This window comes from Microplitis mediator, chromosome 5 (assembly GCF_029852145.1).
Source record: "Microplitis mediator isolate UGA2020A chromosome 5, iyMicMedi2.1, whole genome shotgun sequence".
In the NCBI taxonomy this organism is placed as follows: domain Eukaryota; kingdom Metazoa; phylum Arthropoda; class Insecta; order Hymenoptera; family Braconidae; genus Microplitis; species Microplitis mediator.
The window spans coordinates 1755334-1782869 of NC_079973.1; the positions used below are offsets into that span (position 1 = coordinate 1755334).

The following is a 27536-nucleotide window of genomic DNA, read 5'->3' on the forward strand; positions in this document are numbered from 1 at the left end:
AAAAATGTAAAAAAATTCTTGTTTGGTCTCGTTTTTTGGAAAAAATTTTTTTTTTCCTCTTTACCTTACATTTACTGAATAACTAACGCAAAAATGAAAAAAAATCCGAAAAAAATTAATTTTTTCATTTTGGTAATGATTACACAATTTAAGGAACAAAACTTGTTCCTTTAATTGTTTTGCAAAACTTTGAGCAATCGGACCGGACAAACGGTTCAATGGATCAATCTGAAAATTTCCGGGGTTTTTGGGGGTACATTAAGCTGTAAAATTACCTGGCAGCATTATTTTTTTTATCAATATTTGCAGAGTAGCGATGAGCTGACTAAAAAACCAGAAAATGGCCATTTTTTGTGGGTTTTTCAAATGGATATCAAGGATGAAAAAAAATTTTTTTTTGAAAAAATCGAAAATGGAGCTTGTAGGGAATTTATTCAAGTTTATTAAACTGCCCTTTAAATTACTGTGTGACCATTACTTGCTGAGATATCAATAATCAAAGACAAAAGGCTCCTTTTTCATTTAAAGGTTGATATCTCAGCAGCAAATTGTCGTACAGAGAAACAAAAAAAGCAAATTGTAGCTGAATAAATTTGCTAAACGAGCTATGACTTCGTTTTTTTGAAAAATTTTTTCCCGGCCCCGTAGACTTAAAAAACAAAACCAAAAAATTTAGAAAAATTTTGTCTCGACATTTTTCTTATGATTCCGCAAAAACCGTGACTCAGAAAAATATTTTGCTGGAAGATCTTCAAACTAGAGATTTCAAGCTTCAATTTGCTTTTTTTATTTTTTCGATGCGATAATTTTTCACGAAAATACAGCCTTCCAAATATCACTAAAAAATTTATAAAATTTTCTTGTTCCTTTAATTTTTTGGATAAGTGTATATATAATTTGTTGAGTAGGCTTCAAAAATACCGTATTCATAAGTCTCAAATGTATGTATAATATAATGGTCCCAAACATATATATATATATATATATATATATATATATATATATATATATATATATATAATATAACCTTTAATTCAATAGTAAAGCTCATTTTCGTTACTTTCATCTGAAAGCTCGTTTATTCATCCTTAAATTTTATTTTTAAACCCATTGTTCTAACTGCCTTTTTCAACAGAGAAATAGTTTTAAAAATAAGTAATAGCATTGTATAAGTAAATTTTGTTATTTGACTAATTTTTACGAAAAGTAAATAAAAAAAATCTATCAACACAGATTAATACGAGAACCACGCAAAGTTGTGTCGTCGTCGATATGCCTGGTTTCGAGCGGCACGAAGTTGATGCTTCTCGACCTAGTGGGTCACCTTCAACACCGGTAAGCAAGTCTACTAGGTAGATAACATCTGTAATGTCCGGCTTCCAGCAATTCATATATCGGCCGTCTTCCGTTAAACCCTTAAATCCGCTGTGGAAAAGTATCAATGATGCCCTACCAGAAAACACCGTACGTTTTCTGGTTGCATGCATTAAACCTCCATACAACACCATCAACATAGCCTCCACAGTGGAATTTTTGTGGGGTTTTAGGAAACAACAGAAGTTTCTGCCCGTGCCTGGAGTCGCCGTGACTTCTGCGAGTGGCTCTAACGAGTCAGCTCTTGTAGCAGAATTAAGAGCTGAACTTGCGGCGGCTAGAGATGAAAATAAACTCACATGTGCTGAACTTGCGGCGGCTAACGATGAGATTAAACTCTTACGTGCTGAACGGGACCAGCTGAAACAGCAGATTTCAACACATAGATGTGTTGTTAATCAGTTCCCTTCGACCGAACCACCTAGTCAGCGCATTAATCTTGTCAGCTCTCCAGGAGGCCGAAGTGATGATTCTAGTCCGGTACCAGCTGGTCATCGAAAAACATATCACCGTGCGACGGTTGCGACTTTTGCTTCACCGATCCTCGGAAAGTTGGGGATCACCTCTTGACAGAGCATGGTGTCGAGTTGAAGAGAAACAGGAAAAGAAACAGAAAACATTAATTATTAATTCATTTATTGAGTTGAAGAGAAACAGGAAAAGAAAAAGAAAACTGAATCATTAATTCATTTATTGAGTTATTAGAAACTATAAAATATTTAGTAACGATATTTAGATTGAATAAATGCATATTTAGAAAAATAATTTCATTCTTTGACTTGTACTTTTTTTCGTACAATCACAAAAATTATTCAGGTAAATATTCATATTAAATATTATTGTTATAATGTAATACAGGATACCCCTATATTACTAACGAAAATTTTCAACAGAAAACTCGTCCCATAATTGCTTCAAGCTCGCAATATAATAACTCTAAAATAAGTTTCTTACCAGGGACACTACAACTGGTGGGCGCGATCTCGTGGCAAGCATCGAACTACTTTCGCTGCTGCTTATAGCACCGGCGACTTCCTTCTCCAACATATATACATATATAACTTTACTCCCAAGTTATGTTTCTCTTAGTTTAAGCATTTTTTTTTTGGTTGGAGCATAAAAAAATTTTTGCGTTTAAAAAATAGTACTTATTCCGAGAAAATTTAATGTCTTCAAACAAAAAAATGTAATATTCCTTCAAAAAACTAACACATCTTTCTTAAAAAAAATATCTCTCATATAAGATTTTAAGGTCTTCAAAACTCCTATAAAAAATCTTAAATGTAACTCTTTATAACTTTTTTTAAATACAGTCAACTTTAATATTTTTCGCTCTTCCAATCTTCTAAATACAGCAATAGTTGGTTTCCAAATAAAATACTAATGCTGCGAACTTCTAGGTAAGTCAAAAACTACAACTATTCGCTATCAATTCCCCCAATAAACAATTTCTAAAATTCAAAATTTAAAATAACTCGATTTCCCAAATTTAAATATTTCCCGCGGGAATCGAGGCTGAAACAAAATATTTTCTTATTTTATTTACCACACAATTAACAATAAACTAACAACAACTTATCAGTTGCGATAGTACGCCCCCAAATAAATCTAAAAATGACTTTACAAATTCCATTGCATAGCAAAGACGCAAAAAATGTGAAAGTACTAAAAAACAATAAATTTCGGCGACGACCGTAAAAATCCGCCGGACGTCCTGAACCTGTTGCGGTCCGGTACCTGCTCGCCGTACCTGGTAAGAAAAAATAAAAAATGTATATTAATCTTGTCGTCGTCCGGATCTTGACTCATAAAGCGTATGACGGACACAGCACAATGGAATACCCAGAAACAAGTTACGCACCTGGCAAGAGAGAAGAGAGAAGAGCACAGCAAGAAGAGAAGTCGTAGCTAATCGTCGACCTGCGAGGAGCGTAGTCGTGTCGCAGTATCGGTGATGGTCGTCGTGGTGGTGGAGAGACCAGCCCGAGTGTACCCGACGCCGAGGAGTACGACCGCGAGCCACCACCGCGACTGGAGTTCGAGCAGAGTGTCGAGTACGGACACATCAGTACAGTTGTACACATCAGACATCGCGTACAAGTGATATAAAAGTATACACACCTATATATATATACATATACATACATTTACCCATACATATTCATATATTTACACTTACATATAAATATATATCTATACCTGTACAGGTAAAGCAGCTCCGAAGAGCAAAGAAACTCTGACGGTTTCGCTGGTTGGCTCAACTCTGAAACTAAAAAGCATCCAAGCAAAAGCTAAAGTTAAAAAGGTGGGGGCCCTTGAACCGCAGCAACGCTCGGAATCGGCGCGTTCTCCAGGTAAGGGGCCAGTTCAACCAGTTCAGTTTTCTGTGTATGTGCGAAGAGCGCGGGTGTTTAATCTGCCGTTGGTTGGCACGACAACTAAAACTACATAACACTGTAGTGTAATTGTGATCAGTGCATTAATAAACGTTATTATCCACTGACATTTACCTGAATAATATAACCGAATTTAAATATTTAAAAAGTTATCGTAAAGATACTAATTTATGATACGATAAGTTATGAGTAATGATGAAAAAATTCAATGAATTAATGGTATTATTAATAACATGTCTGTGAAGTTTATTCACGTGGATTAAAATGCCAAGGATTTACGCGCGAACCGCCGAAGAAATGATCTGCTTCGTTTTCGCAGGTGAGTTTTTTACTACAGTTTATGCTCGGGAGCAACACGCCAACATCGTCATAATTATATCCACATATTATTCTCATTATGTCGCTTTTAAATCTTTTGTGTGTGTACATTTTGTGTACCTATGTCTGATTCATTGATTTATTTCCCTTATCAACTTATCAGTTATTGTTATTTTCTTAATTATCAAGAGTTAATTGTCTAAATATTTATTCGCTCATGACTTATGGTCATTTTTTTTATTTATTGTTAGGAAATTAACTCTAATATTAATAATAATAGTAGTAGTAGTGGCAGGGAAAAAAGAAATTCCGTGTATAAAAATAACAAAAGCAGGTGCTGGTGACTAAGCCCGTGGAATTTAAAAATTTTCTATGACCGTGACAGGTGAGAGAAAAAAAATACAGAGGGTGTAGAACCCGTAGGGCACATGATTATTCTTCTTCGCTTTAGTACACAGGGCAGACAGGATCCAACAACTACCTGAACAAAACGGAGTAGACTTTTAAACAGTTGTTTTCTACAGAGCATACCGTCTTTTCACTTTCTACAGAGGAACAAAGACAGCACATGAGCTGGACGTTCTATATGGAGTTTTAAAGCCTAGAGTCTAGACTGTACTGCTGAGTTTTATTTTTAAATTACAAAGTTATTAAAGTAACACGAGTACTTTTAATTACTACTTTCCCTAAGTCATTTATGACTTCTTTATGCGGTATGTATATATATATATATATATATACGTACGTACATGAAGTATGTAATCAGCAAACCTGATCTCTGATAATAATTTCTCTGGTATGACTAAAATGACACGCGGTTGATATGAGTAACTCGAGTCGTTTAAGCCGCTTGAGTTTCCTGGTTTTTAATTTTTTACTATCGCTGTCATCGTTCGTGTTCAATTTAAAATTCAATTTATCTTCCGCAGACATATACATTGGCTATTTCTGCGATTGATTTCTATTCGCGATACCGTATATATGCGATTGTGTCCAGAGACAAGTTTTAAATGGACTCGCACGAGGAATATCGATCGTCTCAAGTGCTTCTGATAGTGTGCCATCGCTTTGTAACTACGAGTGAATAACCTCGTCTACAAATATATATTTATATAGATCCATATATGTACATATATAATTTACTTATGCCATACATTACACTCTAAATATCGGGAGCGAATTCAAAGCGCTTATGGATTTTATTTAAATCCGAATCCACTCGAGCTCCGGAGTTTTTTTTCCAGCGACGTGATCTCGATTTTATTTAAATCCGCATTCATTTCGAACCGGAGTTTAAAAATTATTTTGACTCCGGATTTAATCCGCGTTCACTTTGAAAATTTTTTTATACGTGCACAGAAAAAAATAATTTCTGGGCGCGAGAATTTTTTTGTATTGTAAATTGAACAAAAAAATTTTCTTGGGACGAGAAAAAATTTATTGACTCAAACAGTTTTTTCTTGTTCTGAGAAAATTCATTCTCGCCGTAAGAAAATTTCTGTTTTCAATTCATAATGCAAAAAATTTCTTGGGCTGGGAAAAAATTTTCTTGGGACGAGTGAAAAATTCTTGTGCCAAGAAATCCTTTTTTTCTGTGTGAGACTGATTTCGATCGGTAAAAAATGCAACGAAGCTTACCGTGAATTCAAATTTATGCTGCTTAAAAATTTTCTTTAACGATTTTTACGTCAACAGGAAATATTTTGCTGCATGCGCGTTTATTTATAAAACTCGACAATTAATATCATAACAAAACAACATGCGAGGAATATATTTAAAGTTGTAACAGGTGGATCAACACATAACATTTACTGCATTAATGAATTCCCGATGGCTGTCTACTCGTACAATATATGTATATATGTATATATATCTTACTCTATTAGTTTATCCTCTTTAGTTGTCTTCACGCTCAAGTGCGTGCATACTTTTAAAAGCGTTGTAATAAATACAGTACAGAAAACGCGTAATGTTAGCTCATGTTTCCTTGGATGCACATCAACGGTAAAACCTCTCCTCTTTTTTACTACTCTACATCTATATCTATTATCGCTTGTTACTCGTAATAAATTTTAAACCGTAAAATTTTTACGTAACATTCATTGCAACTCGCGGAGCAAAAAAAAATTTTCAGAAAAATAAAATCATTTTTTTCATCTCGCCTCCGTAAATATTTCCCTTTTAATTTTAAAAATTATTTGAATAAACAAAAAATAATTTATGGTAAAAAGGAATTTTCTTTGAAGCTCTGCGACAGTAAATATTTAAAAGCACAAATTGACACAAATATATAGACGTATGTGGTATTATAAATTCACCGGCAATGCGTCACGCGAGTAAAGTAAAACTTGCTACATAAATATAAAAAAAAATATAAATAAAAGTAATGCAATATAGTGAGTATGTATGCGCATGTATGTACATATATAAGAAAACATGTGTATGTAGGTACGTAAAATGCGATACATAATATATATACATATATAAAGTACTTGGAGTGCAAGCACATGATTTTATTCTCTTGGAATTTTCTTTCATGTGACACATTGACTTTAGATAACTTTTATATATTCAAATTTAATTCAACAGGACGATATAAATTTATGAATAAAATATTTAACTATTTTGGTAATAAATAAATTTTTTGTCAAGTTAATTTTATGATTGTTCGTATGAAGGGAATAATTTTTTCAAAAAAACCTGGAGAATAGGAAGCATTGGAAATTGAGCAGGAACTCAGTGAGATCTTCCGGCATTCTCGACAGTACGAAACAATGCCAGCCATACAATTGTCTAAGAAATGTGTGTCTGATGGCATATTCCAACTCGACTAGATCTTTCTGTTCTTTGCTTTACTTAACATGGCCTCGAGAAAACTTGAAATGTTGCTCTGCTGCAATCGTCTTGTGTTTATATAGTTGCTCTACAAGCTATATATGCACCAATGAGTACTGTAATTCCATATACTACATACTTTTTTTTAAAACCTAACACTCATAGCATCGGAAATCTGTCCGACATAATAAATTCATTGGTTTTCTTTTAAATATACATATATATAACTTTTAAACCGAAAATGATAATGAATTTTAATTTTTTATTTGCATTTTATTATTAATTTCATAAAATATTCAGGACAGAATATTGCCTCGTTTAAGTTCAAGACTATATAAATATATATACATATTCAAGCTTCAATGTCTCAAGTACACGGTAAAAAATCGGGAGAGATTCCGGAGTGTTCTAAATTTTATTTAAATCCGTATTTACTCCGGAGTTTTAATATTAACCTGAGTCAAAAAACAAATTTGAGTCTCAAAGTTCTCAATGAGGTTTTTGAGGATCAATTTTGAATTTTAAGATTGACAATAGATAGAAAGTTATCCTAGTTTAGTCCTCAAAGTAGTAGTTACGACCCATTTTACCACTTTGATGACTAAACTGGAATAACAACATCTGGATTTGAGCCTCAAAATACTCAAAACATACAAGAATAATTTTATCCGCATTTGAACCTGAAAAATCTCATTCGACGTATTCTCTCCCCTCCCTTTTCTATCTAAAATTTTTAAAAGTCCAAAGTATAACTTTTCATTCGTTGAGGATTTTGAGGCCTAAGTTACAATTTAAAATCTAGACCTCATAGTTCTCATTGAGGATTTTTAGTACAAGAGTTACTTTCTGGGCGGAAATAAAACATCAAAGGATTTGAGGCTTTTAAGACTAAACTAGAATTCGTTGACTCGGGAAAATAAAATCCACTTTGGAGTAAATTTTACTCCAAGGGAAATAAATACACATCTGCTCCGTATTCATTCCGGAGAACTCGCGTTCACTCCGCGAATTTTTAAGTATAAATTTTCCTGTTCACTAAAGATATTTCTAAATAATTATTTAATCCGAATAATTATCAACTCATCTGTATATATATTTATTATTATTATTATTATTAATTTAACACGGTTTCATATTCGGGGATAATGAATTTGTCAAGCGTAATTTTAACTAACGATATATATAACTGGCTAACTTACACTGGGTTACGTTAACTACTGTAAAAATCAATTATCCGAATGGCGGTAGTCAATGATGTATAAAAATATATGTCGCGTATATTTATACAACTGGAAGTAAAGTAAATAAATAAACAACCCGGTCTAATAACAAATGTCATCACGATAAATCATATTATTGATGAGATGAATTTAAAATACGAATTATAACTTTTGAATTATTGGACTTAAAGTTTGTAGACCGATAACAATCAAATATATATTAAAATTAACAATGGCTTTAAACTCGGGCAAGTATTAAATATAAAAACATATTTTATAAATATACGTGGGCGTGTACGAAAAAGACTTTCATCGAATACTAATGCAGTAAAGTGTAACAAAACAATGTAACCCGTCCATACAATGTTAAGTATATATACTATACCTACATATATATAAATATATAGCATCATAAATACAATAATTGAGAATTGTAAAGCCATTTTTAAATTTGTGGCTCACGTTCTACTTTTTCTAACTCGATACGTCATTACTCTTTTTAAAAAAAAAATGACAATGAGATGATAAGAAAAAAAATTAACCCTTAGAAGTAAGAGAAATTTTTTAATCATGTGAACTTTTTTTTTAAATCCGACTAAAACTAATTTTTGTACTCGCGTACAATATGGAAGCCATAGTAATTTGTCGTGGAAAGTCGATACTCATACCTATACACTCTCTACTTATATATTTATATATATTTAGTATATCTTAATCCATCGTATGTTTCTATTCTTGAATTTCAATTGTAAAATCTACTATTTTTATCGACATTTTCACAGATTGCCCTTTTGTATTTTTTTCCATTTTTTTATTCGCTGATATAAAGTATATATAGGCGAGTAAAAAATCTATATAGAACACTGGGATATGTGTAATGTAACTCTGCGGTTTCCGGTCATTTTTATTTTTTTTATTTTTTTTCCCATTATTTTTTTTCTACCTCAAACTTTTTTCATCAACTGCTCTACTGAGGTACTTACTGTATACTAGATACTCCAAAAGGTCTAAAGCCACCGCGAAGTAATTAAGATTTCTCATTATTATTTCTCTTTATTTTTTCACTCAATAATAATAATAATAATATAATAAATTATAATTTTAATGAACCGAATGCCGAATAAAACTTTTAATTATCTAAATGTCACGTTATCCAATTAAAAAAATTATATATAAAAAATTATCACGATGATAAATTTATCTGTTAAATAAATACACGAAATCACATTTTATTTGCGATAGATATCAGCATGAATGAGAACATTCTCATATATTTATAATTAGACAATGAAATAATTTAAAAAGCTAACAATTAATTATCACTATTATTATTATTATTATTATTATTATTATTATTATTATTATTATTATTATTATTATTATTGTAAAGCGATAGCTGCATGAGAATATTTTAAACGTCAATTATTTTGCGGGTCTCGGTGATCGTGACTGCGGGTCGGTCAGTGATCCACGTTGTTGTTGTTGTTGTTGTTATCGTTGTTGTTGTTGTTGGTGTGTATACTTGATGATCCTTACACTTTAGCATAACGCTGTGAACATTCAGTACCTTCACTCTATTATTATATACATACATATACATATTTAACCATACGATACCTCGTTTTAGTTTTACCATAGCTAAATTACTCGGGTATAAAAGAGGATTACCGTTACCAAAAAGTACGTTGTAGGCGACAAAATAAAACGGATTCTTCGCCACGGCGAACACTACCGGAAGTTTTATAATCATGGGTATCTAGGCTTCAATAATAATCATAAGTATATGACATTATTTTTTTTTCAAAATATTTTTTAACGGATTTATTGGATACAAACTTAAATATTGCGGTAATGAAATTTTTTATTGGAGTAAATTTTTTACTAAAAATTTCCATGCAATCCAGAGTAATCTTGGAGCATTACATAAAAAAATCAACTTTTTAAAATTATGATTCTGAAGTCAGCACACAATTAAAAATTTTTGGATTTTTTTTTAACAATTAAATTTGAATAAAAAAAAAACTAAAAAAATGCACATGTAGAAAATTTAAAAAACTACAGGTACAATTTCTTCAAATATTTTTTTTTTTATAATTTACCATCTAAAATAAAATCCAAAAATTATTAGACGTCGGCTAACTTTAGTATCATAATTAGACGAGGTCTAATAATTTTTGGATTTGTTTTAAAACCATAAATTTATAAAAAAAAAATTTTTCAAAAAATTCTACTTATAGATTTTTTTGTTTTCTACATGTGCAATTTTTTTTTTTTTTTAAATTATTGAAAAAAAATTCGAAAATTATTAACTGTCTGCTAATTTCGGGATCATAAAAAATTACTCAAAAAAATTAAAAAAAAAAAATGTGTAATAATTTATCATCTGCCAGGGCTACTTTGAACTGAATTTTTTTTTTTTTTAATTAAATTTATGATTTGAAGTAAGAAAAAAATTTTCAGAAAATAAATAACTAAAAAAAATGAAATGAAATTATTTAGCATGACGAATAATTTTAAAGACAACTTGGAGTAATTTCCGAAAGTCTTTGTCAAGTAAAAAATTTAAATTACGCTTCGCACCCAGCAATTTAATTTCGTCGCTTTGACGCCATCCTCTTTATCTCAGCGGAAATATTTTTCTGCGTGCGGTAATCAAATAAAAAAAATTTTTCATTGTTAATATAAATTCAATACTCATAATTAATTAGCGACTATGATTAAATAATCTTTTATTTATGGTTTTATGTAATCAAACATGCATTGTAAAGAAAAATTAATAATTTAAATAACATGACGTTATACTTCCGGTTATCATCAACTGAAAACTCATACGCATCAGCAGATTGTCTACAATGAACTATCAACAATAGAATAAATTTTAAATTTAGTCCTGCGGTACATAAGCTAGTTGTTAAACTAGTACGTCGTATATAGAGGATTACATAAAAAAAATATATATAATATCTTCATAAAAGATGCCTCAACTTTGCCGAGATTCCGTACAGATTGTAGCTCATGTACGAACACATTGAAACGCTCCATGATCACAGAGATGACTCACTCCGTGTCCTCTTCCTCTGGTTTAAAAAAATCCCATTTCCCATTCAATTTACAAAATTACTTTTCAAATAGAGTAAAAAAATTACTATATATTTTTTATTTTACAAATTTCCGGTCGAACATTCCGCTGCAATAATCGATTGCATAATTCCAGCGTTCCTATAACGGAAGATCGAATGCGTTAAGAGAGAATGCAGTTAGAGCTTGTGATTGTCCATTTGCTGGTACCGCGATGGAGACCGCACGTGCAGTTTTACTCCCATGCCGAACCATGGAATAAATCTCTATATGTACTGACTATCCTACAGTCCTATCCTGCAGCCTCCATACTACTCCTGTGCGCAGCATAGTCTAGGATTTTATATTTTTTTTTGTTATTTCTCCTTTATATTACTCGCTACTCGTACTGGGTATCAGCCTACACTGGTACACTGGTATTAAATTCTACTATACGGTGTTTATAATACTCTATAGTATACCTCTACTCCATAGAATGGAATGGAGTAATAGTTGGGGTCTCAGGCGAATGATCCCCACGCCCCTCATCATACCGCAATCGTATTTTACGTTCAGTCTAACGGAATTTAAAGATCTTTTATTGAGAATACTGTAGATTCGTTTGTTGTACAACTTTTTTTTTACCACTACTTCATAATATTATTATTGTTATCACATACTTGCGACTGCAAATCAATTTTAAATAAAAATCCTCTTTAAAAAGGGGAAATTATTTATTAGATTTACGATATCTTTGTAACTATTGGAGATAGTAGACTTTGATTACGGTCTTTGTACAGCAAATTTCAGTCTATACAACTTTTGTTCTAATGAACAATACCGTGGGATCAATAGTTTGAAGATTTTGCCGCTGAAGTTTTAAAAAATTGAGTACTGCTGAGAAGTTTATTGTGTAGACGGCTGTAACTTTTTAATTACTGACTGTATGAAAAATTTTATTGATACTAAAGTTGAAGGAAATTTAATTTCCTACAACTTTAGTATCAGTTAAATTTTTTGTGCAATCAGTTGTTTAAAAGATACAGCCATTTGAAGTTTGAAAAAAAAAGGCGGGAGTTTTTCAAAGGACTGTAATTTTTAAATAATTTGAATTACGTAATTTTTAAATGAAATATCCTCTACAAATATTACACATCATGCATAACTTGTATATTTTATAGATATTGCTAATCGAAGTTAATAAGCATGTATTTAAAATTTAGAATCTAAAAATATAAAAACCAGCGTTGAAAGATTTAAATTCAAGGCCGATAAGAATTTTTACTTTCTCACTACAACTGAAGCCTGACTTCCGCACTGTACAGGCGTTAATACAATAAATAAATAAGCTGTTTTAAATTATTTAATACTTGCAATAAAAATAAAAAAAGTAAATCAATAACCGGTTATATAAATATATATTTTTATTTATTTAATTTTTTTGCTCATATGATAAACTCGTTAGATATAAATTGAGATCGAGGATCGTAAGTAATGCTGACACTTATCGAACACAGTAAATCTGTGAAAATAGTACAGTATGTACAACATTCCTCTTATATTATTTCATCCTTCTTTTCTTTAATAAATATATTGAAAATCATGTTTCACAAGTACTCAAGGATTTTAACTTTCTATGTGTCTACTTAAGATATCCATCAATATAAAGATGCAAAAACATATATTCATATATGAAATACCTATTTTTATCATTTTATTATTATTATTATGTTTCAAAATATATATATTTGTTAAAACGTATATTTGTATGTTATACTAGAGTGAAATTGAAGGCACATACGATCCTTATCGAAAATTACTTTTATTGATAATATTTCACTGGCTCCATGTACCAGCATCTTTAGACCAAATTCTACAATATTTATATAAATTATATTTTTATGTAGAAATTAATATTAAATTAAAAATTTACAGTGAAATATTATCGATAAAAGGAATTTTCCAAGAGCATCGGTAATCCGATTTGAGACTTGAAAGATTCAATGACTTTACAAGAGTCAAAAAATTTATAATTCCATAATTATTTCGGACTTAGAAAAATCCAACCCGAGTCGAAATTTAAATCGTAGATTGATCGTACTAGACGTTGAAAACGTAAATTCAACCTTTCAAGACGTAAATAGCCGTAAAAACGTATTTTTGACGTAGTTAACGTACGAAAACGTAAATAAGACTTGCGTAATCGTAGATACGACCCTTCAAAAATATCTAGCAGTCAGATGACGAGAAATAAAAATTTCAGCAGCTTTTGAAAAATATTTTGAACCTTGCAGGAGATAACTCTTTGAGTCTCTAACTCTCTTAATTAGCTTACGAGCCATCAGAGTTATCTCTTGCAAGGCTCAAAATATTTTTCAAAAGCTGCTGAAATTTTTATTTCTCGTCTTCTGACTGCTAGATATGTTTTTTTGGCATCAAAAATTTTTCAGTGTAGTTTAATTTTTGTATTGCAAGTTTTGAAAGGTTGTGTTTACGATTATGCAAGTCTTATTCACGTTTTTGTACGTCAACTACGTCAAAAATACGTTTTTACGGCTATTTACGTCTTGAAAGGTTGAATTTACGTTTTCAACGTCTAGTACGATCAATCTACGATTTAAATTTCGACTCGAATCCACTGGTAAAAGTCAAATAACTTATGGCCACAGTAAAATCGAAAATTACTACAATAATTTAAATATAATCGTTGTAAATTTTACTGTGGCCATAGTAACTTTTGCATGTGTTTATTTCAATATCTGTCAGCTGGTCAATGTGGCCCGACTTTACTATGACACCTTAGCATTTCAAACAAGAATAATTTCTCTGTGTAGAAGTTAAATAAGGTAACTCGTTCCATATTCCAATTTCGCTATAAATGTAAACCCAGGGCTCGGTATTGTGAAAAAAAATTTTTTATACTTTCATGTGCTAGCGTTATTACAGAATACTTCTCTGAAAATCCTAGAGAAATCCCAGAGAAATTTTTTTCCTTTACTTCTATGTGCTAGCATTATTCTAGAAGACGTCATCTAAGAAATTCCATAGAAAATACAAGGAAAAAATACGAACAATGTTTCATTTCGTGCTGTGTAAATTTGGTAGCATGGAACAATACTGACGGATATCACTTCTGCGAAGACGAGGCTCCAAAATCTTTCGCGGATACTTGCTTCCGATGGCAATATAATATTTTATAAACTAAACAACAAAGAAAAATTCCCGCCTCAATTTCTATTTTATAATATTTTATATATCTATAAATATATGAAATGCAATTTACTTTATACGTTATGTATTTTATTAAGAGGATGTGCAACTTTCGCGTTGCTGCCATATCCGGTATATCACCATCGACCTTCGCTGCAATATAAAATAATAAAAACTAATATTATTCCCGTTTGACAGAACAAAAGAAGAAATCTAGCTCAGATCTCATGATTTTCAATGCGAGAGTATTCTTATAAATTTTTTTTATTATTATTTTAACACAAAGTGACTTTAATGCCTGACAAGGCGTGCCGTGAATGTCGTAGATCATTTACTCTCGATCCTCTACTTATTCTCATATGCATTGCAAACTACATACATACACTTTGTACCTTGTACTTAATACTCAACTCTCAGACTGTCATCTAAAAAACATCACCTGCAATTCAACTTAATTTTACTTGTAAATAAATGAAACTAATAATCAAGAAATTATTTAATTAAATCAATCAATTGCTAACATGAATAATTTTTTTTTTTTAAATAAAACCGTCGCCTTATTTATCTAACTCTTGAACAAAATGGACGTGACGAATTCTTACAACAAAGAGGAATAAGTTAAAAGTTCCAAGACTTTGGGTCGTGGGCGGACAGGAACCATGGACGTTGTCATTGTCGTCCATGGACGTGATACGTGTCCCCGTGTGTACAAACTGGTCTGAACTGCCTGAACTTGTTGAACTTTGGATTGTGAAAAGAAAACAAAGAGACTTCACACCAATACCTGCGCTAGTAGAAGATCCTCACGAAGAGAACGACCAAGAAGAAGAAGAAGAAGAAGCAAAGACTGAGTCATCACCAGTTGTATCTTCAGCGTGAATCCGTCCGACACGTTCTTCACTCGAGTCATCACTTCCGTTTACTTATTTGAATACTAAAATACGCGCATTAAAAAATCTATATGGTAAACATATATTAAAAAATATATGTTACAGATATAAATATATACACACACAAAAAAAAATTCTCGACTGAAGGTAAATATTCTTGATTCAAGAAAATTTTTTTGGAGACATAAATTTTCTCAGATAAAGTAAAAATCTTCTCCAACCAAGACGAATTCTCTTGGCTCAAGAAAATCTTGACTTGGTTCCCGAAAATGTTTGTCTTCAAAAATATTTTCTTGACTCAAGATATCTGTTTTTTCTGTGTATGTGACAATACAAGAAATCTTATATAGAACTATGTATGTTTTCTCTTATATGATTTCATATATTTTCGTATAACTTCAATATATTATTCATATATTTGAAAGCTTATAATTTTAATATGTTCAAAAATAAATGTTATTTATATATGAAAACAAATAAGAATACATATATAATTTATCATTATATGACACGATATATGTACCATGTATTTAACTTTATATATTTTCCGATATATAGAACCACATAAGTCTCCTCATATATCTAAGAATAAATAAAATCTATTCTTTTCTGTCTTCCTCTCTCTGTTATAAGATTCAAACATTGAGTTCAAAATTTATATATATGTGTGCTAACTTACAAATTTACATATATAATTATCAATATATGTAATTCATATATCTGCTAACTTATAAGTTTACATATATGATTATAAATATATATAATTCATGTATTAACTTATAAACTTACTATATTATATATAAGAAAATATATATCGTTTTTGACCACATATGGTCCCATATTGATTATATATTTTTCCATATATATTTATCATATATGTTATTTTCATGCAGGATAAACTTTATCTATTTAATTCTCTATCTCTTCCATATCAAAATTGCGCAATAATAAATAATAACGTAATTAAATTATTACAATAAATGGCTGCATATTAAACTATAATTTTTTTTCTGCAAGTACTTATATGTATCCTTGAATATATTTAGCATTGTACTCTCTCTTGCATGTTCATATTATTCATGCTCAGTGAGTAATAAACGAAGTAAAGATTTTCTAAAAAATTTCTTTATAATGACTGTGAGCGTTTTGCTCTTCGCGGGAAAAATAACTTCTTCCTCTCAACTTGTACTTCAACGGGTTCTTGCAGGCTTCCATTTATCTTGTTGATATATTTTTACCTCAAACATAAACACACACCATAATTATCCTGATATGATGCTGATGACTCAAGTCCTTCAGTGGCTGTATAATATCACGGAGAGCCTAGTGTCTCTGAACTTAAATGAATCATAATTATACGACATGCATTTAAACTTTCTTTCACTTAAAACAAAATTATACCCTGGTACATAAATAATTATTTAGATTTTTAATTTAAAACTCTTAAATTATTAAGTTGATAGCGACCTGGAATTCTTAATAATTTTATAATACATAATTATATAACCAACCAGTTGGTACTTAATTTTTTTTATCATAATTGTGTTTCAGTTTTAACGAGTCTCGCAATAGGAATATCCTCGTTATCTCATCACACGACGCGGGCAGTAAATGAAGACTATCCACGGGAAGCATTTTTCAATGGGACAGCATTTCTTAAGCTCGCGTCGACGGTCTCAGTTCATCGACACAGCGGACTGAGCTTTCGCACCTGTGAAGGTGGAAGATTATTCCTGCAGACTTACAATGACGACATGATAAGTCTCGATGTAACCGCGGACGGATTGATCTTCACCGCGATCATTGATAAGCAGAGATACGAAGCCAAATTGAGCGCTAAGCTGCTCAATAATATCTGGCACAACATAAGTCTCTTCTTCAAACTCGGTAATCTTACTCTCACTGCCGCTGGACATAGCCAAGTAATTACACTTTAATTGCATACATTTTTTTTTATTTATATTCATTATAATTTAATTCATTCAGCTGCTGTGATAATTATTTTTTATTATATTCTTTTTTTTTTGCTTTTACTTTTTAGATCATAGCAAATGCAACATATAATTCAGCAATTCTCATGCTACCTGATTATAATGTTAATAGTACTTTAATTGTCGGTGAAGGTTTCAAAGGATGCATTTTACAAGGACCTGGAATTTTATTTAATAATACGTTTAATTATGGAGCAATACTGGGAAAATGTCCCACTGATTTACGCGGCTGTAAGTTTATTATTTTTTAATAATTATTTTATTTTTACAGTTGCAAAAAAATTAGATAAAAATGTTTGGGGTAAAATGGCTCAGTTTAAAAGTCACGAGTGCGCGCACTCCAAAATCTATACGAACAAAAAAAATCAAATTTTAGCCATTTTTTAATGATCCTGAAGTTAGCAGACACTTAGTAATTTTTTGATTTTTTTTTCATCAAATCAATTACAAAATATCAAAAACTAAAAATATACACATGCAGAAAATTTAAAAAACTGCAGGTGAAAATTTTTCAAATATTTTTTTTTTATAATTTATTGTTTAAAAAAGAATCCAAAAATTATTAGACGCCGTCTAACTTCAGTATCATATTTTTTATAAGTTAGCCAACGTCTTATAAGTTTTGGATTTTTTTTTAAAACGTTAAATTATAAAAAAAAAAAAACATTTAAAAAACTGCACCTGTAGTTTTTTTTATTTTCTACATGTGCATATTTTTAGTTTTTTTTTTTTTCCATAAATAATCTGTTAAAAAAAATTCAAAATTTTTTAATTGTCTTCTAACTTCAGAATCATAAAAACTTATGATTCTGAAGTTAGCCGACGTCCAATAACTTTTGGGTTTTTTTTAAACATTAAATTATGAAAAAAAAAATATTTAAAAAATCGCACCTATAGTTTTTTTAATTTTCTACATGTGTATTTTTTTACTTTTTTTTTTTTTTTGTAATTTATTCGTTGAAAAAAAAATCCAAAAATTTTAAATTGTCTGTTAACTTCAGGATCATAAAAATTTATATTAAAAAATAAAAAATATTTTCTGAAATTTTCTTATCTAATTTTTTTGACGAAAATAAATAATTGCTAGACTCCAATTAAAGTTAAATTATTTAAAAGTATACTTTAGCACCGTGTGTTATTAAAGAGTGTAATCACGCAAAGAATTAAAATAAGTAGGCCATAGTTTTATGAGTATGTAATAGAGTACAGTAGAGTGTGCATGCGTTATCTTACTCTTACAGGTGGACAGAGCAATGTCGGCGGTACAGTAGGAGGGATATCAAGTGACATGAGCAAGAATTACTGTCACAATGAGCCGTGTATGATGCACGGAAAATGTATCCCATTATTGGACGGATACGAGTGCCAGTGCTCGGCAAGATATTCCGGGAAAAACTGTCAAATTGATAATGGTAGAGATTTTTATTCATCATTTCTCGGTACACAATAACAGTACCGAGGTGTAGGGTCGCCTTTCACACATTATTCGCTTATCCAGCATTTTACTTTTTAAAAACCTCCTCCACTTTCTTCTTTGTAATGCACTATAAATTAATAAAATTTACATAGCGAATGAAATTTGAATACCTTCTCTCCCCTATTATTTTTTGCTTTACTCTTCATTCTGTTCCTCAGTCTCTTTTGTTATTTTAACGCTTTGCATGCAAATTATTAAATAAAATACCAAGTATGTATTTAACTTTAAATAAATTATTTACATATATTTAAATCAACTGGCATCGCTCCATTATATATATATACATATATATGTTCAATATAAATTGTAAATATTGTTTTTTAGGCTCACCGTGCAACAGCAACCCCTGCAGAAATTTAGGTACGTGTAAAGAAGACGAGAAAGGAGATTACACTTGCATTTGCCCTCTAGGATACACGGGTTATTTCTGCGAGTCTCCATTGAGCGTACGCCCGTGCAAAGATAATCCATGTAGAAACAAGGGTCTCTGTTTGGCATTAAGCGAAACCGAGTATAAATGCAAATGTCCCGGCGGATGGGCTGGAAGAAACTGCGAAATAGATATTAACGAGTGCGACTCAAATCCGTGTAAAAACGGCGGCCGTTGTATTGACGGAATAAATAATTATACATGCAGGTGTGAAAGCACTGGGTAAGTTTCGCATCCACTTTCATATCGCATTCACCTCATCCGCCTGATCAATTAATTTAATTAGAAAAAAAAATAATAACAGATACCAATTAACGTAATGAATTTTCCACCAGATATGAAGGAAAAAACTGCGACGTAAATATCGATGAGTGTGTGAACAATCCTTGTTTGAATAAAGGAAAGTGTTATGACAATTACGGCGGCTACGTGTGCCACTGTCCAGAAGGTTTCGAGGGTCAGAACTGCGAGCTGAATCTCAATGAATGTCTTTCGAGTCCCTGTAAGAACGGAGGCACGTGTGTGGACGACGTAGGGTCTTATCATTGCAATTGTCTCGCGGGATTTGCCGGGGATCACTGCGAGCGACGTAATAACTGTGAGAATCGAGTTTGCCCGGCTAATAGTATTTGTCTGGATGTAAAGGGAGGCGCCCAGTGTGTGTGCAAGCCGGGATACATGGGCAATCCACCCAATTGCAGTATTAATTTTTGTGCAAGTAACCCCTGCGTTAACGGGGGAACTTGCAATAGCAACAACGATGGGTATAATTGCACTTGTACTTCTGAATGGAAAGGTAATTTTAATTATTTACTTATTTAGAAACTACACTGTAAAGATTTTTGGTCAACGGATTAAGCGCCGAACAGATTTAAATTAATAAATTTTACTCGTCAGTTGTGAGTAAAACTGGGCCTCGACGAATAATTACTCTCCCACTTCTAGATACCGTTCAATTATCGGGTAGAAAAACCCAATTTTGAGTAGCCCTTAAATAAAAAAGAGTAAAAAATAAAACAAAAGGAATCAGTTTTTATTCTTTCCATATTTGTTTTGTTCTTGGCCCAGGATTACTCTAAATCGCAGGGTAAATTTTGTCAAAAACTTCTCTCCGTGTGAATATAAATTTTTTAAACAAGAATTTAAATTAATTCCGAGTTGATTTATAATTTTTTACAGTGTATTTGTTAATTAACAAATTAATGACAGTAATTATTAAGTTAATGTGCATGAGACTTCTGTGTTTTAATATCATGGCATTACATGTAATGAGTGTTGTTTGTTTGTTTTAATTGTCTTGCTCACCTTCATCTCACAATTAGGATCTCATTGTCATATTCCCGTGTCTGATTGGTGTTCGGTGTGTTACAATGGCGGCACTTGCATTGAAACCATCTATGGTGTTATGTGCCAGTGCCCTAGATTTTGGACTGGATCCCAGTGCAAAGAACCAGTTACATGCCGAGATATGCCATGTAGGCAAGCAACTTCTTGTCACGACTATGTGAGTTACCAACAAATCCTAACCGAGCTAATAGCCATCAACTAATTCTCCATTTGTGTTAACTTTATAATGTAATGTGTTAATTAAAATACAGCCGGGTGGTTATTACTGCAGCTGCGAGCCAGGATGGACTGGACCCGAGTGTTCAATAGACATCGACGAATGCTCGAACGATCCTTGCCGGAACGGAGGAATCTGTATTGATCAAATAAATAGTTATTACTGTCAATGTTTGCCTGGTTTTACTGGTTTGTGTTTTTACGCTTCGCTTGCTTGTCAATAATTCGCTTGACTCTTTAACAATTATTAGGTTACGACAAACAAAGTTGAGGTAGGGGAGAGCTGCTGCAATTGGAACAAGGGACAGTTGTATCCCTCACCAAATTACTGACAACGAGATAAAAAATTATTACTTTTTTTCTTGTAATTTATTCAAAAATACAATCGCGGCCGCGTGCCGCCACTTTGATCTCTGTCCAGTCAAATAAATAAATTTTTAATAAGTTAATATTAATTTTTAATTATTTAACTAAATCGGTGGTATAAAGGACAGTAGAGTAACTTTTTGACAGTTTTAGAATTTAAATTATGAAAAACAAGAAAATTTTTCGTTCCAATTGCGGCGTCTCCTCTACTAATTTAACAAGACTATTTTTTTAATCTTTTTGTTTTGACTAACAGGTAAAAATTGTCAAATCAACGTCGACGAGTGTCTATCGCAGCCGTGCATGAACGGGGGTACGTGTATCGACAGCAGTAACGGGTACTATTGCAACTGTACTCAAGAGTATATGGGCGATCATTGCGAACGTGAGTACGACGCGTGTGCAATAAATCCATGCACAAATAATGGCACGTGCACACTGACGCCAAGATCTAAGCGGGAGTACGTATGTCATTGTCAGCCAGGATTCGAAGGTAAAAACTGCGAAGTAGACGTCGATGACTGCGTGTCTGTCGACTGCCCGGGAGACCGCGTCTGCGTTGACGGCGTCGCGGGATACGACTGCAAGTGTCCGGATGGTTATCGTGAACCCAACTGCACACTTATTGTCAATCATTGCGCTAAAAAACCCTGCGCCAATAATTCAACGTGTGTCGACTTGGGTGACTTGGATAACTTCCGGTGCGAATGCGCGCCGGGATACACTGGTACCATTTGCGACATCGACATCAATGAGTGTGAATTACTGGGCAATAATTCTTGTAACAATGGCATATGTTTCAACACAATTGGCAGCTACAACTGCTACTGTCGCCCGGGTTTTTCAGGCGACCACTGCGATGTGGACGTTAATGAGTGTCTCTGCGGACCTTGTCAACACAACGCCACGTGCATCGACAAGATAAATTCATACGAGTGTGTATGTCCGCCGGGTTACGGAGGCAAAGACTGTGAGATTGATGTCAATGAGTGCGAGAGCAATCCTTGTAAAAATAACGCCGCTTGTATCGATCAAATCGCCGCGTATACTTGTATCTGCGCGCCAGGATTCACTGGACACGATTGCGAGGTAAACATAAATGACTGCGAGTCTCAGCCGTGTTTGAATTACGGCCGATGCATTGACGGTATCAATAATTACACTTGCGATTGCAAGAACACTGGCTTCGAGGGCGATCATTGTGAAAATAATATCGACGAGTGTCTGTCAAATCCTTGTGTCAACAAAGCTGTTTGCATTGACGACATCAAGACCTACAAGTGTCGGTGCTACGCTGGGTACACTGGACAAAATTGCGAGATCGATATCAATGAATGCGAGAGCTCCCCTTGTCAGTACAACGGGACGTGTCTTGAGAGATCGAATCAAGAATTGTATAAAAGTAATGCGCGAAATTTACCAGCAATTTTCACCCAAGAATTTAATTATGCGAACGCAAGTGGATATGAGTGTCTGTGCGTACAAGGACTGACGGGACAAAATTGTGAAAAAAATATAAACGAGTGCGAAAGCAATCCGTGTATTTACGGAAAATGTAAAGACAGAATTGGAGGGTACACTTGTGACTGCGATGACGGGTTCGAGGGTGATCATTGCGAGCATGACATCGACGAGTGCATGCGTTATCAGCCGTGTCAACGAGGCAATTGTTCGGATGCGGTAGCGGACTATTATTGTGCATGTGAACCTGAATACGGCGGTAAGAATTGTTCTGTAGCTTTGATCGGCTGTCAGGGCAATGCTTGTCAAAATGGTGGTACATGCTGGCCATATTTGTTCAACGAAACGCAACATCGATTCAATTGCACGTGTCCTTATGGTTTTCACGGTGACATATGTGATCACGTGACAACAATGTCATTGAGCGGAAGTTCGTACGTTATGATAAACACAAGCCGTGACGAGGGCTACGATATTCAATTTAGATTCCGTACGACTCTTCCCAACGGGTTGCTGGCTATGGGCAAAGGAACTACATTTTACATACTCGAGTTAGTCGACGGCAAACTTAATTTACACTCGAGTATTCTCAATCGCTGGGAGGGTGTTTTCATCGGAAGTGGATTGAATAATTCAAAGTGGCAGCGTGTTTTTGTTGCCATAAATGCCACGCACTTGGTGCTGTCGGCCAATGACGAGCAGACTATTTACCCAATAAATTTAAATGAAGGATCAGTGACCTCGCCCACTACCTTCCCCACGACTTACGTCGGCGGTACGATAAGTTATCTACGCAAACTAACTCACGGGCCGCCGTTCTTCGTTGGATGCACCGAAGACGTCATAATTAACGGCGAGTGGATTTACCCGGACATGAATTCGGACAGTGTGCTGATGGAGTCAATCGAACCCACGTGTCCGCGAGAAGAACAGTGTCTGCCTAATCCCTGCAAAGCCGGCGGACACTGCACTGACCGATGGCGCGACTTTTCATGCAAATGCGAGCGTCCTTATTTAGGACACACATGTCAATACAACATGACGGCAGCGACATTTGGCTACGAAAATATAACAGACGGATACGTTACCGTTAAAGTCGCCGATGCAGCTCGCAAAGCCGTGCGTTACATCGTCGACATTTCAATGTTCATACGCACCCGCGAGCAGCGCGGAGACATATTTTATCTGGGCTCTGAATCAAATCCTTCTTCAGATGTCAAGTATCCAGAGAATACTTACATCGCAGCGCAATTAGAAGGCGGCGAACTGCTGGTACGCATGCAATTCAATGGCACTGAGTCTTATACTGTGGACGGAGTTAAACTCAATGATGGCAACAATCATTTGATCCAAGTAATTCGCAATCTGACACTGGTACAGGTTAAAATAAACGGAACTGAGTACTTCAGAAAGACCATCAGCGCTACCGGGCAGCTCAATGTCACGGTTCTGTATCTAGGCGGCCTGCCGCAGGTGTCTAGATACATTCGTCAAGTGGACAGAAGCCAAATGGAATTACAGGTTGTCCCTCAAGTTAATTTCAAAGGTATAATCCAAGATGTCAGAATATCCAATGGCCTTGAAACGATGGTAGTCGAGTTCTATCCGCTCAAAGCTAAAGACATACCGCCGCCGATTCAATTTGGTAATGTAACATTAAATCGCGATAAAGTACTAGCTGGAGTAATATCCGACAACGTATGTGACAGCAGTCCGTGTTATCACAACGGCACGTGTCACGTCACGTGGAACGATTTCTGGTGTCAGTGTCCTCGTGGTTATACCGGTAAAACCTGTCAAGAAATGGAGTTCTGTCAACTGCAAGACTGTCCCACTGGTTCAAAATGTCAGAACCTCGACGGAGGGTACGAGTGTATCGCAAACGCGACATTCGACGGCACCAGTACGTCATTTACGTACGTGTATCATCAGTTGAAAAAAATAAATATCATGGAATCGGGTATTGACTCTATCGAAATAATGTATCGTTCAAACAGCGGCGGTACTTTAATGCACATGGCGCCACATGGCTCGACGGACCAACATTTCACGGTCTCTGTTTACAAAGACAACGTCACTGTCGCTTGGAAACTTGACGTACTTAATCAAGACACCGTTTCGTTCGGAAAAGATCTGGCTGACGGTAATTGGACGTCAATAATTCTGCGCTTACACAACAACCAGATTATATGCGGCTACAAAAATACATTTGACGAGACAACAGCACACTCGAGTATGAAATTTAATCTCGCATTGTGGTACGACTTACTCAGCAGCGGCACAATAACACTCGGAGGATTAGCGAGTAGTTTGTGGAACACAAGCGGTTATATTGTAGCAGACAAAGGGATTAATGGCAACAGCGTCGAGCTGCTGGATCATCAGTTAACGACAACGATTCCCCCCCACGAAATGATGTCCGGCGAAGCTTTCAAAGGCTGTCTAGGTGAAGTGCGTATCGGTAACATGCTTCTTCACTACTTTACATTCGAGCAGGTCTACAGGAACGCAAACTTCACACCCACAGAGTACTTAGCTCTGCAATCAAACACCAGCCACGATAGTATCGGGTGTCAGTTGTGCTTCGAGCACGAGTGCAAAAATAATGGACACTGTCACGATCAATTAAATAGTTATCTCTGCGACTGTCCGGCGGGTTACAGCGAAGCCGACTGCTCAGTCGACATTGACGAATGTGAAAATAATAATTGTCAAAACAACTCGACGTGTATTGACGGTATCGCTAATTATACATGCGAATGCACTAAAGGCTGGCAGAGTTGGCTCTGCGATAAAGATGTCAATGAGTGTGTGCCGACGAGTCCTTGTCAGCACGATGGAGTGTGCGTTAATTTACCAGGGTCCTTTAAATGCGAGTGTCCCGACTCGTTCACCGGAGAACTGTGCGAACAGTTTCGCCTGATAACTTGCAAAGACCATCCGTGCGAAAACGGATCGACTTGCACTGACGTCGTTAATCATGAGACCGGTGATAACTTTACTTGTAACTGCATGAGTGGTTACGAAGGTGTCAGATGTAATGTTCTCTACTGCAACGTTAAAAATCAGAGATGCCAGAACGGGGGTAGATGCGACTCGTTTTCTTATCAGCCGCCGCAGTGCACTTGCTTACGAGGATTTACCGGTCGCTATTGCGAAATAAACATCGACGAGTGCGCGGCAGATGAACAGGGTAATATTCCGTGTAAAAATGACGGCGCTTGTGAAGATGGGATTGACAGTTACACGTGTAATTGCACCGGAACGGGTTACACTGGGCCTAATTGCAGTGAAGATATTGACGAATGCGCTCAAGGTGACTACGACTGCGGCAGAGGTAAATGCGAAAATTTGCCTGGTTCTTTCCGCTGTAACTGCGAGCCTGGTTACTGTGGATATAACTGCGGGATGGAAGATCCTTGCTCTGATGTATGTATTTTATTATCTATTTATTTATTTATTTACTAATTAATTGAAAGAATAATTATTTATTGATGAATATTTTACAGGACATTTGTATGAACGGAGGAACTTGCGAATGTAATTCAAATAACGGGTACATTTGTGTCTGTCCTTCTGGATTTACAGGACAAAATTGCTCAGAGGTAATTATTTTAAATATTTTATAATTTTTTTCGTTGTAAAAAAAATTAATGGACTGTAAAAAATTGGGAGTGAATTCGGAGTGATTACAGATTTCATTTAAATCCAAGTTCACTTCGATTCGGAATTTTAATATTAAAATAAACTGTAAGCTTCGTATTTACTCCGGGTTCACTCCGCAATTTTTTCACAGTGAGAATTAAAAGCCCGTGACTGGTGACAATTTTTTTACTTCGATAATTTGAACCAGTCACACTTTAGCGACTCAAATAATTTTTAAACGGATGAAAAACAGTAATTGTTTTAAAGAGAATTAATAAATAAAATAAAATTTAAAATTTTCAGCCGGAGCATCTGCTAGGAAGTCAAGCGAAAGACATTGCGGTAATCGTCGGACCAATCGTGGGAATAATGCTCATAGCGGTGATAGTATCTGGTACTCTATTTATAATAACAGCACGAAAAAAACGTGCGACTCGCGGTACATACAGCCCCAGTGCGCAAGAATTCAGCAATCCCCGGGTGGAAATGGACAACGTAATGAAACCGCCGCCGGAAGAAAGATTGATTTGAAAATAAAATTTAAAAAACCAACGCGGAAATAAGACGTCATTTCTCATCGACGACTTATTTCTCAAATACTTATTTACTTTTTAACTATATATATATAATATCTATATATATATTTACTATTTCTAGTCCTCACCGCATTATTATCCTCGGATTTAAAAGCAGAAGATAAAGCGCTGTGCAGTGACGGCCTGCAACAATACGGTAATTACGTTCGAACATAATTGCCCGCGGTTCTAATCAATAAAACGATTTAAAAAATTTTTTTTTAAATAATTAAACAACTCAACTGCTCGTGGTATTTAATATCCCGAGCACTTAAAGCAATTATAAAGTGTACTTAAGAAGTGAAACGTAAAAAAACAATTACTCATTGCAAAGATAAAAATAAATCACAAGGCATCGAGAAAAGACCCGTCCAATTAGTGCCTAATGTATTTTTAAATATTAAAATTATTATTAATTAAATGACAATTATCGTTAAGGATAATGAGACATGACTTATGTTGATAAATATTTGTTTATTATTATTACTCATTCGTTATTAAAAAATATAAACTATACTTAAAATTTATTTAATTAATCGCACGTGGAATTTCAGTATATTTTTGTAAATAATTTTTAATGGCGGCCGATTGTACCAGTAACTAAACGTTTTTTATTTAATTATTATTATTTTAATAATTATACCATCGCGACCAAAGTAATTAAGCGATAAAATCAATTAAAATTTTATATAAAGAGATCATTTTTTAAGACTGAGATGTTAATTTTG

General features: G+C 33.9%; 1 protein-coding gene and 1 long non-coding RNA gene across 3 annotated transcripts; one reads left to right on the forward strand and one right to left on the reverse strand.

The window, feature by feature from the left end:
- Positions 1 to 1523: 1523 nt before the first annotated feature.
- On the reverse strand, positions 1524 to 3634 carry LOC130668199 (uncharacterized). Its single transcript, XR_008989966.1, has 3 exons — positions 3574 to 3634; positions 3236 to 3495; positions 1524 to 3124 (listed from the first exon to the last, which is right to left on the reverse strand). It is a non-coding gene; the product is annotated as an uncharacterized LOC130668199 (long non-coding RNA).
- Positions 3635 to 3895: 261 nt separating this feature from the next.
- LOC130668174 (protein crumbs) lies at positions 3896 to 27028 on the forward strand. Of its 2 annotated transcripts, XM_057470330.1 has the most exons (11): positions 3896 to 4089; positions 16852 to 17222; positions 17342 to 17522; positions 18533 to 18703; positions 19093 to 19420; positions 19534 to 19994; positions 20521 to 20702; positions 20797 to 20950; positions 21384 to 26017; positions 26098 to 26193; positions 26537 to 27028. In XM_057470330.1, the coding sequence occupies exons 1-11, from the start codon at positions 4035 to 4037 to the stop codon at positions 26762 to 26764; spliced, it is 6861 nt and encodes a 2286-aa protein (XP_057326313.1). In that variant the 5' UTR covers positions 3896 to 4034; the 3' UTR covers positions 26765 to 27028. The 2 variants fall into 2 exon arrangements, with proteins under 2 accessions (XP_057326313.1, XP_057326314.1); XM_057470331.1 differs by lacking the exons at positions 20521 to 20702; positions 20797 to 20950.
- The last annotated feature ends 508 nt before the right edge of the window (positions 27029 to 27536 follow it).

Coding starts and splice junctions, on each gene's coding strand:
- LOC130668174 (XM_057470330.1), top strand. CDS start 4,035: ATGCCAAGGATTTACGCGCGAACCGCCGAAGAAATGATCTGCTTCGTT. Junction 19,995..20,520: donor TTGTACTTCTGAATGGAAAG/GTAATTTTAATT, acceptor TCTCACAATTAG/GATCTCATTGTCATATTCCC. Junction 20,703..20,796: donor CAACTTCTTGTCACGACTAT/GTGAGTTACCAA, acceptor ATTAAAATACAG/CCGGGTGGTTATTACTGCAG.